Source organism: Perca fluviatilis, chromosome 4 (assembly GCF_010015445.1).
Source record: "Perca fluviatilis chromosome 4, GENO_Pfluv_1.0, whole genome shotgun sequence".
In the NCBI taxonomy this organism is placed as follows: domain Eukaryota; kingdom Metazoa; phylum Chordata; class Actinopteri; order Perciformes; family Percidae; genus Perca; species Perca fluviatilis.
Genome location: NC_053115.1, coordinates 749,558 through 762,057, shown reverse-complemented (window position 1 = coordinate 762,057; position 12,500 = coordinate 749,558). Strand labels below are relative to the sequence as shown.

Genomic DNA, 12,500 nt, shown 5'->3' with positions numbered 1-12,500 from the left:
ATGCGTAGCGTGTAGTGTGTAATGCGTAGTGTGTAGTGCGTAGTGTGTGTGTGTGTGTGTGGTATGTAGTGCGTAATGTGTAGTGTGTAGTGCGTAGTACGTAGAGCGTAGTGTGTAGTACGTAGTGCGCAGTGTGTAGTACGTAGTGCGCAGTGTGTAGTACGTAGTGCGCAGTGTGTGTGTGTGTGTGTGTGTGTGTGTGTGTGTGTGTGTGTGTGTGCGTGTGTGTGTGCGTGTGTGTGTGTAGCAACTGGGCCCAAATGCTCCACCTGTAACACCAGTATCCTCCCTTCACTGCACATTTAAGACAAAAGGCCCATTCTGATATACCCAGTACAGTACATCAGACCACTGCTGACAGCACTTACTGGCTGGCAGCGCTGCTGTCTGAAGGGCCCGTCCTGCCGTAGTGTGTAGTGTGTAGTGTGTAGTACGTAGTGTGTAGTATGTACTTACTGGCTTGCAGCGCTGCTGTCTGAAGGGCCCGTCCTGCCGTAGTTTGTAGTACAGGAAGTAGAAGCCGAAGCCGAAGGAGGCCGGCGCCTGGTCGAACGCCACGTGGAGGTTGCAGCCCAGCTGAGACACGTTCAGGGTCTTTGGCTTCCAGACTGCACAGACAGAAACTAAACTTAACCTCCACTTTCTTTCACATGCACTGTTTTCAACTTCAATGATGCACTGTGGCTGGGTTGGCTCAGTGGGTAGAGCAGGCGCACATATACTGACAGGTTTATGCCTCGACGCTGAGACAAAGACAATTCCCTGCATATCTCTCTCTCTCTCCCCTTTCTCACCTAGCTTTCCTGTCAAAATAAAGGCGGAAAAGCCCAAAAAATAATCTTCAAAAAAATAAAAAATAACTTTAATGATGCGCATAACCGTAGTACAGAAGTATTAATTAAATTTGCTAATTATTATGAATTCTAAATGTTTTTATTTACCTCAACAGCAGAGCTAACCATGTCTGTAAGTATATAGGACCATATTTTAGTAAGAAGGCTCCCTGTTATCTGACCTGCTCCTGTTTGATAATCTGTATTGGTCGCCCAAAAAATTAAAGCCGGCAGCTGATTGGACGAACGCGCCACGTGGGTCTGGCTGCTCGTTCAGAATCCGATCTCATATTGGACTAAAATAGTTCACCGAAACGTGTTTCTGAAAACATTTTAAGAGAGAAATAGGCCGTGCAGTGTCTTCATTTCAGATCAACAAAGGTCAGTTTAGAAGATTTTCATCAGATTTTGAGAGACTCTAGTCACGCTAACATAAGTGCACTGATTTGCTAGTCAACTAAACTAGACTATTGTTGAAATAGGGCTTATCACGGTCTCCTCTAGCTGTAGATAGGTGGGTCTCCTCTAGCTGTAGATAGGTGGGGTCTCCTCTAGCTGTAGATAGGTGGGGTCTCCTCTAGCTGTAGATAGGTGGGGTCTCCTCTAGCTGTAGATAGGTGGGGTCTCCCTCTAGCTGTAGATAGGTGGGGTCTCCTCTAGCTGTAGATAGGTGGGGTCTCCTCTAGCTGTAGATAGGTGGGGTCTCCTCTAGCTGTAGATAGGTGAGGTCTCCTCTAGCTGTAGATAGGTGAGGTCTCCTCTAGCTGTAGATAGGTGAGGTCTCCTCTAGCTGTAGATAGGTGAGGTCTCCTCTAGCTGTAGATAGGTGGGGTCTCCTCTAGCTGTAGATAGGTGAGGTCTCCTCTAGCTGTAGATAGGTGGGGTCTCCTCTAGCTGTAGATAGGTGGGGTCTCCTCTAGCTGTAGATAGGTGGGGTCTCCTCTAGCTGTAGATAGGTGGGGTCTCCCTCTAGCTGTAGATAGGTGGGGTCTCCTCTAGCTGTAGATAGGTGGGGTCTCCTCTAGCTGTAGATAGGTGGGGTCTCCTCTAGCTGTAGATAGGTGGGGTCTCCTCTAGCTGTAGATAGGTGGGGTCTCCTCTAGCTGTAGATAGGTGGGGTCTCCTCTAGCTGTAGATAGGTGGGGTCTCCTCTAGCTGTAGATAGGTGGGGTCTCCTCTAGCTGTAGATAGGTGGGATCTCCTCTAGCTGTAGATAGGTGAGGTCTCCTCTAGCTGTAGATAGGTGAGGTCTCCTCTAGCTGTAGATAGGTGGGGTCTCCTCTAGCTGTAGATAGGTGGGGTCTCCTCTAGCTGTAGATAGGTGGGGTCTCCTCTAGCTGTAGATAGGTGGGGTCTCCTCTAGCTGTAGATAGGTGGGGTCTCCCCTAGCTGTAGATAGGTGAGGTCTCCTCTAGCTGTAGATAGGTGGGGTCTCCTCTAGCTGTAGATAGGGGGGGTCTCCTCTAGCTGTAGATAGGTGGGCCAACTCATTTTTTGTGCATGCATCGTTTTAGTCCGGTGCAACACCGGCAGCGCCGCCGCTAGTTAGCTTAGCGTAGTGAATGGAATCCTATGTTGCCGGTTAGCATGTTGTGAGTAAAAGTGAGCCAACAAAAGACAAAAAAACAACCTAATTACTTGCACGGAGACAAAAAATGCCCACCTATCTACAGCCAGGGGAGACCGGGATAAGAACTATTTCAACAAACGGTGGAGTATCCCTTTAAGTGAGACACATGCAGAACGTACGCTCAAGTCGGCGTCTCTTCGGTGTGTTCTGAGGAACTTTCTGGACCTCTGGGACACCGATCGGTCCGACTGGCTTTACTGCCGACAGTCGCCCGTCTGGTTGGTGTGTCCGAGCTGTTACTTCTCTTATTTCCTCTCTTAATAGTCATTCTTCCTTTCCTGTCCTTGTTCCCCTTCTCCCCCTGTTCTCCTCTCTTCTTTCAAACTCAAAAGATCTTACTTCAAAGATCTGGCAATGATGACAAAAGCATGATCCCTCTCTTTTTCCCGGTTCGTTTTTAATGCAAAACATCTGCACCAGAAATGTAGAATATACAACTTTAAATCTCCAATAACTACACAAGCTTCTTGGTGATACTGATTGGGTTTTAAGTAACTGTAAACTAGTTAGTGGACCTGTATTCCTTACATCTAACTGCTCTTTATAAAGAGAGGATCCCACCCTGGACTGACTCTGTCTACATGTGGCTCTGGTTATGACGAAGACACTGAGGAACTTACAGGGTCTGCAGACCTGGTTGTCTGATCCTAGGAGGACTTCACATGCTGTAAGATGAACACACACACACACACACACACACACACACACACACACACACACACACACACACACACACACACACACACACACACACACACACACACACACACACACACACAGAGACAGAGAGACAGACACACACACACACAGACAGAGAGACAGACAAACACACACACAGACAGAGAGAGACACACACACACACAGAGACAGAGAGAGACACACACACACACACACACACACACACACACACACACACACAGAGACAGACACACACACACACACACACACACACACACACACACACACACACACAGACAGACACACACACACACACACACAGAGACAGACACACACACACAGAGACAGACAGACACACACACACAGAAATGGTTAAATAGTTTGTCATCTTCACTTCAGGAATCTGAATTTAGAGCGACAGTATTTAGTAATTTGGACACGTATACTGTTGATAAATATGGTTCAGTGTTTCCCAAAAAGCCCAAGATGACGTCCCTAAAAGGTCTTGTTTTGTCCACAACTCGAAAATGTTCACTTTACTGTCCCAGAGGAGAGAAAACACTACAATATATGTACATGTAAGAAGCTGGAATCAGAGAATTTGTACTTTTTTTAACTAAAAAAAAAATTCCGGTTATTCCGGTCTTCCCCAGATGGATATTAGTTTCTGTGTGTCCAGGTAGGTCCAGCATGTGTTTAGCCTGAAGGCCTGATCATACTCTACTACAGATGCAAACAGCTGCAGACTTGCATGTGGACACAGCGGACATGCAAGCACTTCTACACATCTACAATAGAGAGTCGTATTTTCTTTCTTGCTTTCAGCCAATGAGCAGCCGACAGGAGCTGGCTGCAGGACGACTCTGTCACCATGAACAGTTTTTAAAGGTCCCATGACATGGAGCTCTTTGGATGCTTTTATATAGACCTTAGTGGTCCCGTAATACTGTATCTGAAGTCTCTTTTATATAGACCTTAGTGGTCCCCTAATACTGTATCTGAAGTCTCTTTTATATAGACCTTAGTGGTCCCCTAATACTGTATCTGAAGTCTCTTTTATATAGACCTTAGTGGTCCCCTAATACTGTATCTGAAGTCTCTTTTATATAGACCTTAGTCTTATATAGACCCTTTCCCCTTATGACCTCATAAGGAGAACATTCCTGATTGGTCCATCTGAGCTTTCATTTTCTCAAAGGCAGAGCAGGATACCCAGGGCTCGATTTACACCTATCACCATTTCTAGCCACTGGGGGACCATAGGAAGGCTGGGGGAACTCATATTAATGTTAAAAAACCTCATAAAGTGAAATGTTCATGCCATGGGACCTTTAATGTTCTATCAGACTATAACTACTCAGGAGTCTGCTCTTGAGACTTTGCTCTAATTTTCAGGTCACCCTAATTGGAAGGCAATCATTTGTACTTTCGCAGAGCTGTGCCAGCGATTTCCTCCTGCCTCCAGCATTTGTGCTAAGCTAAGCTAAGTAAAGCCAACAACTCAGGTCAAGACAATGAGGAGATTTCTAGACTCACAGTTGGTGCGGAGGAAGGATGGAGGGAAGAAGCTCTCGTTCATCAGAGTCGGGAAAGGAACCACGCGAACCATGTAGTCGGTGTCAAAGGTCAAGCCGCCGAACGGCTGACTGCTCAGCTTCTGCACGAGTTAAATAATCATAACACATCAACAATACATAACACAAACAAACAGTCTGAGAACAACAGAAAGATGGAGACACAAGCAGCTTCCATTGAGCAGATTTGGTTATAGCGATGACATGAAAGGTCAGGGAAGGAAACATAGTGTAGTAACTAGGGGTGGTACGGTTCGGTTCGCATCACGATTTTCGGTTCTGTACGGTTATTCTTGTGGTTATTTTTTCTTTTAATCTTTAACACTCCAGAAATATACTTCAGCATATTTTATATAAAAATGTTCCCACACACCAGACTATATACGACGCTGGCGCATCCCCCAAATCCGGGCAGCCTTCCTTATCTCACCCACTTGCCATTCATACGATACAACTTTATTGTCAGCCAAAGGCTGAAATTCTTCCTCATACACATGATATGACCTGCAGCAGCAACACTGCACACTTGCCCCCCCCCCCCACTTCTCTCTTTCTGGGCACACCCGCACCACGTTCCAGCCAATCACAGTGAGACAATGAGCACTAACCTCCCCCAACCATCTTGTCTGTGATTGGCTGGAACGTGGTGTGTTGTATTTTGGTGCACAGCCTGCGCCCCCTAGTGTTTCTTTGGTGTTTACGAGCCCTGTGTTGTCTCCAGAGACCGGGCTTTTTCACGGTGCGTTCAGGGACCAGGCAGCTAGCGCATCAAGGAGAGTTGACTACCATTGGAGTAAAAATAAAATCCGCTAACCATGCAGGCTCGTGATTCTCTTTCCCTTGTGATTGGTCAGGTTTGACGTGGGTTGTGGTTATTTTGGTTCTCACCGTGTTCTTGTGGGAGCTGTGCGTTGGTCTCTGAGGGAGGGCAGCGGTTCCCTCCTGGGTTCTTGTCCTCCAGATACTCTGCACTGTGTGTCCGACTTCATCCACCCATCCATCCACCACCAGTCCATCCATCCACCATCCATCCACCCTCCATCCGTCCATCCATCCATCCATTCATCCATCCATCCACCTAAAAGGCCCATCCATCCATCCATCCATCCATCCATCCTACCATCCATCACATCCATCCATCCATCCACCCATCCATCCACCATCCATCCATCCATCCACTCATCCATCCCATCCATAAAAACAAACCACCATCCATCCATCCATCCATCCATCACCATCCATCCATCCATATCCATCCATCCACCATCCATCCACATCCATCACTCCATCATCCATCCATCCATCTACCTATCCATCATCCATCCATCCATCCATCCATCACCCATCCATCCATCCATCACCATCCATCCATCCATCCATCACCCCATCCACATCCACCATCTACCATCCATCCATCCCATCCATCCATCTACCATCCCATCCAACCATCCATCTATCCATCCATCCATCCACATCCACCACATTCCATCCATCATCCATCCAACCCATCCATCTACCCATCCATCCATCCATCTACCCCACCATCTACCCATCCATCCCCCTTCCTCCATCTACCCATCTCTACCCATCCATCCATCACCACCCATCCATCCTCTACATCCATCTACCTCCCATCCTTCCTCTCCTCCTCTTCTCCATTCCTCATTCTACCCATCCATCCATCCATCTACCCACCACTCCATCCTCTTATCCTCCATCTCCATATCCATCCATCACCCGACCCATCCCATATCCTCGACCCAACAAGTTCAACAAGGACCCATCCATCCATCCATCTACCCATCCATCCATCATATATCTATCCCTTTATGGAGGAAATATTTATTCATAATTCAAATTTAAAGTCCAAAGAGAAAACGAAGCGAGATCAAATTAAAAATATATTATTTTAATACGAGTGCCTCTGCACCCCTTTCCTTTCAGACCCTCCCACCAGCCTTTAAGCCACGCCCCCTCATTTACACAGCAAAAAGAGATGTGTTAAAAATGACACAACATGTGTAGTCCCTGAACACACTCACCACATGTGTTAAAATTCTACACGTTGTGTCATTTTTAACACATCACTTTTTGCAATGTACAGTTTCCTACATCCATTTTAAATCTCTGTTTTAAGAAATCATTAGTGGGATAAATCCTATTCATAATTTTAAATTGCATTTCTTTCACCTTTGGCGGGACAGGATATTTTAAGTATTTACATATAATTTTTTTTTATTGTCTCCTTACCGAAGTCTTTGAGAATACACTGCAAAAAGAGATGACACAACTCTTGTGTTAAAAATGACACAACATTAACACATGTGGTGAGTGTGTTCAGGTACTACACATGTGTCATTTTTAACACATCTTTCTGCAGTGTACATACGCGTTTGACATTTACACATCCAAATGGAAAAGGTGAATCACAAAATGTCACAAGAGCAATTGCCAAATGTAAAATCCAAAAAGATAAAATTTCAAATTAAAAATTATAAAAAGTGCAAAGGCTAAAATAAAAATAATTTACTTTTTTCTATTTGAGATTTTAATTTAAGTATTTCCATTTCACATTTTCAGTTTCATATTTGAGGTTTCTCTTTTCTTATTTCCATTTGTGATTTTCAAATCAATAAAAGATTTCAAGTTTAAGCATTTAAGCTTTGCATTTTAAATTTGACTTTTTTACATTTCAACTTTTGCTTTTTCAGTTTCCTTTTTCTTTTCTTAAATTCAATTATGGCGTGATTTTTCCTAGTAGTGTGGTAAAATAATATTTTTAATTTGGTCTTGCTTCGTTTTCTCTTTGGACTTTCAATTTGAATTATGAATACATATATCTTCCATAAAGGAGTACATTATAGATAGACAGAGAGATAGAGAGATGGGTAGACAGATAGATAGATAGATAGATAGATAGATAGATAGATAGAGAGAGAGCTAGATAGATAGATAGGTAGGTGGATGGATGGATGGATGATAGATAAATAGAGAGATAGATAGATAGAGAGAGAGATAGATAGAGAGATAGGTAGGTGGATGGATGATAGATAGAGAGATAGATAGATAGAGAGATAGATAGAGAGATAGAGAGATAGATAGAGAGAGCTAGATAGAGATAGGTAGGTGGATGGATGGATGGATAGATAGATAGATAGATAGATAGATAGATAGATAGATAGATAGATAGATAGATAGATAGATAGATAGATAGATAGATGCTTCACTCCCATCCTCTTCTCATTATTTTCTTTCTTCAACTCATCTCCTCTTTTAATTTCCTTTCCTCTCCTTGTTCCCTTTCTTCCCCTGTTGGCCTCTCTTCATTTCCTTTCCTCACCTTGTTCCCTTTCATGTCCTTTCCTTCTTTCTTCTCTCTTAAATGTCCTCTCTTCATTCCCTCTCCTTGTCCACTTTCTTCCCCGATTCTTGTTTCATTTCCTCTCCTCTGATTATTCCCTCCCTTCCCCCCATCCTTTCATCTCCTCCCCTCCTGGTTTCCTCCCCTCATCCTCTCTGCTCTTTGAAAACACCCGTCCTTGCAATCACAACCCTCCCAACAATCATACTCCTCCCATCAACCCAGGACACATTATGATGATGCATATGCCATACATACACATATACATTTCATGACACATATTATACATATTTTACACATTGCTACCACACATATTTTTATTTTATTTACTTTATTTACACACACTGCCCATTAATATTATTTTTACTTACTTTTACTTTTTATTTTACTTTTTACACATACTTTTACACACACACACATACACACACATATTTTACATGCACACACACCCACACACATGCACATATATTTTAATACACACACACACACACATTTTTATTTTATTTTACTTTTTATTTTTACTTATTACACACACACCACACATATTTACTTACTTACACATTTTACTTTTTATTTTATTTTATTTACACACATTTTTACATTTTTACTTCATTTTACTACACATTACTTCACACACACCCACACACATTTCATTTTACACACACATATTTCTACACATTTACTTTACTTTTGCTTACTTTACCATATTTCATTTTCACACACATTTCACATACATTACACACACACACATACCATTTTCACACACACACCCACACACATTTTTACACACACACACACACACACACACATATTTTACTTACTTCATTTTACTTTTACTACTTTTACTACTTACTACACACACCACACACATGCCATTTTACTACATACTTTTACTTTACTTACTTCACATACACACATATTTTACTTTACCATTTTCACACACATGCCACACACACCCACACACATTTTACACACCACACATTTTACTTCACCACTTTCACTAACAATAATGCCATTTCATTTAATATTTTACATACACATGCACATGCCCACACACATTTACTTTATTTTACTTTATTTCACACACATTTTACTTTACTTCATTTTACTTTACACATGCCATTTACACACATGCATTTTACATTTTGACACACACCACACATTATTTTTATTTTTTATTTTTTACATACACTGCCACACATACACATTCATTTTACTTTTTATTATTTACTATTTATTTACTAATGTCATATTTTTACTTTATGCATTACATATACATCACATACATACACTTTACATATACACTCCATATACATCAGCATATATATATCACATATTACATATATCGCTATACATACATATACACACCATATATTATATACATATATATATATTATATACATATATATATATGGCATGTTTGCATATGCTCTTTATATATTAATTTACATATATATATCATATACATCAGCATATATCATATATATATATTGTAAGCAACACCAACCCGGAACCCAGCCACCCAATAGCGTTTGATATTTACTGCCAACCGAGAAACAACATGAGCGAGGCTGACATGGCGTTCAGGCTACTTTGGATATCGACCTTGGCTATTAGATGTCCGCGATAATTAAGCTAGAATTTTGCAATCACAGACAGTGGATCTGAGACTTTTATTATTTGTTCTGTTTGTGTGTCTGTATTTGAGAGGGCTGTCAACTCAACACAGAGAAAGAAGTTGTAGTTAAAAGAGACTGTCACTACCCAAAGTGAGTAGAGGGCAGCTTTGAGTAGCGCATGCTCAGATTTAAACTGTTTACGGCATAACGTGTCTTACTGAAATTTGTGAAATCTGTAAAATGGCAAAACTTTTCTCTTTACATACAATAACAGAAGATGGAAATCATTTCCTAAAACGTTTTAGCTCTCTATGATTGTTTGGTTGCTAAATTTAAATAAAGCACCATTCAAGTGACAGCCTTTTATTTTGTGTCTGATTGCCCCAACTTAGTAGCTAGCAGTCATTTAAAACATTTAGCTATTTATGATTGTTTTTGACTGCTAACGTTAGCTAAAAACGCCATTAGCATCTAGTAGGCTAGCTACTTGATTGCTAACGTTAGCTCAAAACGCCGTTAGCATCTAGTAGGCTACTTGATTGCTAACGTTAGCTCAAAACGCCATTCAAGTGACAGCCGATGTTGTGTCTGATTGCTAACTTGTAGCTAGCAGTCATTTCAAAAACGTTTTAGCTATCTATGATTGTTTGGTTGCTAACGTTAGCTCAAAACACCATTCAAGTGACAGCCGATGTTGTGTCTGATTGCTAACTTGTAGCTAGCAGTCATTTTAAAAACATTTAGCTATTTATGATTGTTTGACTGCTAACGTTAGCTCAAAACGCCGTTAGCATCTAGTAGGCTACTTGATTGCTAACGTTAGCTCAAAACGCCATTAGCATCTAGTAGGCTACTTGATTGCTAACGTTAGCTCAAACCACCGTTAGCATCTTGTAGGCTACTTGTCGCAAAGTGACGCATGCGCAACTCAAAGCTGCACTCTACTCACTTTGGGTAGTGACAGAGACCACCGCACCATAGGCTAGTGAAGGACTGGCTTTGCGTTGCTAGCGTCGTTGCTAGGGTTGCTAATACGGCACCTGTGCCTTAACGACCCGTATCTACCGGACCGAATAGCAGCGCGGATTTCTGTGCCTCATTTCGGCGCCACTGATACGCCTGCGTTGCTCTCTCATGCTCCGAAAATGCTAGAATAACAGAAACATCGCAGCATGTGACGCTAGTTAACATTACACTCGTCAGCAGCTAACGTTAGCCTAGCGTTAGCTAGCAGATGGATTGAACACGATTAAAATGCTGACAGCTAACCGGTGTAAAGTGTGATTTATTTCACTGTATAGGATCCAACAGCAGCATGTTCATAGATATATCTATGCAGTATGTTAAGCAGTGTGCTGCTGCCTTGTTTAGCTACTTGGTGGTGCATTCAAAGTTGTTGTAAAATACGCTTTTGCCATGGTGGTTGTTTTTGTCGTTCAACAGCAATTTACTAGTGAAATACTCTATTACTATTGTTATAAGTTATGGTTATTACATTATTATTAAATCATTTAATTTTGACCATATGGCCTAAAGTGGTTTCCCCCCCCACACAAACCAAAAATACATGTTTCAGGACAGTTTTTGGGAAGAAGATAGAAACGTTTTAGGCTTATATCACTTACAATGCACTGAGTTATTAGATTTTATATCTATACCTATCTATAAAATGACTTGAAGAAGATACTATACAAAAATACTACCTTAACCTTGTATTTTACCCCTTTTTTAACTGCTGCTAAGTCAACTGCACTAAAAGCAGATTATCTAATGCTGCTAACTTTTTATTCACTTAGTAACTTCAAGACTTTTGTTTTATTTAAAATGATTAAGTAGCAGAAGTGAAGCTCCTACATTTGTATTCAGACCCAATACTGCTGGTTGCTACTGTGTGTCAGCACTGAAACGTTATTGACACCCATAAATAAAGAAATGTGTGTATTATATATTTGTGTTGTAGTACTGCAGTAGTACTGCGTAGTAGTAGTAGTAGTAGTAGTAGTAGTAGTAGTAGTAGTAGTAATAGTCACCCTGTAGCTCCATGGTGTACAGCTGTCCCTCCTCCGCCATGACAGGAAATATCTCTTTCTCTATGGATGTTGGTCTCAGCTACACACACACACACACACACACACACACACACACACACACACACACACACACACACACACACACACACACAACAAATACATATACACACACACACACACATTACACACATATACACACACACACACACACACACACAAATACATATACACACACCACACACACACACAATATATACACACACACACACACAACATACCATACACACACACACACACACACAAATACATATACCACACACACACAACACATAATAACACACAATCAATACCCACACACACAGACTACAATCACACACACACACACATACATATACACACACACACACAAATACATACCACACACAAACACACACCACACACACACACACACAAAAAAAAAAAAAAAACAACACATAACACACCCTCCACACACACACACACAGAGGCAGACACAGTGGCAGATAGACACGATGACACACACACCACACACACACACACACACACAATAATAATACATACACACACACACACACACACAAATACACACATGACACACACACACACACACAGAGGCAGACACAGGCAGATAGACACACGTAGACACACACACACACACACACACAGACACACACAAGCAGACACAGGCAGACACACACACACACACACACACACACACAGACAGACAGAGCAGACACACACACACAGACAGACACAC

At 41.8% G+C, this 12,500-nt stretch overlaps 2 protein-coding genes across 2 annotated transcripts in view; both read right to left on the bottom strand.

Moving 5' to 3' along the window:
- Positions 1–5,617, bottom strand: part of LOC120557002 (interleukin-17 receptor D-like) — a 79,509-nt gene extending 73,892 nt beyond the window's left edge. Inside the window, exons 1-4 of the mRNA XM_039796998.1 lie at positions 5,604–5,617; positions 4,678–4,798; positions 3,084–3,128; positions 457–608 (exon numbers count right to left, since the gene is read on the bottom strand). Of these exons, the coding sequence (XP_039652932.1) occupies positions 457–608; positions 3,084–3,128; positions 4,678–4,750 (270 nt within the window). The 5' untranslated portion in view covers positions 4,751–4,798; positions 5,604–5,617. The remainder of the gene's footprint in view (positions 1–456; positions 609–3,083; positions 3,129–4,677; positions 4,799–5,603) is intronic.
- Positions 5,618–11,586: 5,969 nt separating this feature from the next.
- The window catches only part of gmppb (GDP-mannose pyrophosphorylase B), a 12,547-nt gene continuing 11,633 nt past the window's right edge, over positions 11,587–12,500 (bottom strand). The window contains 1 exon segment of the mRNA XM_039797000.1: positions 11,587–11,804. Coding sequence (XP_039652934.1) covers positions 11,637–11,804 — 168 coding nt within the window. The 3' untranslated portion in view covers positions 11,587–11,636.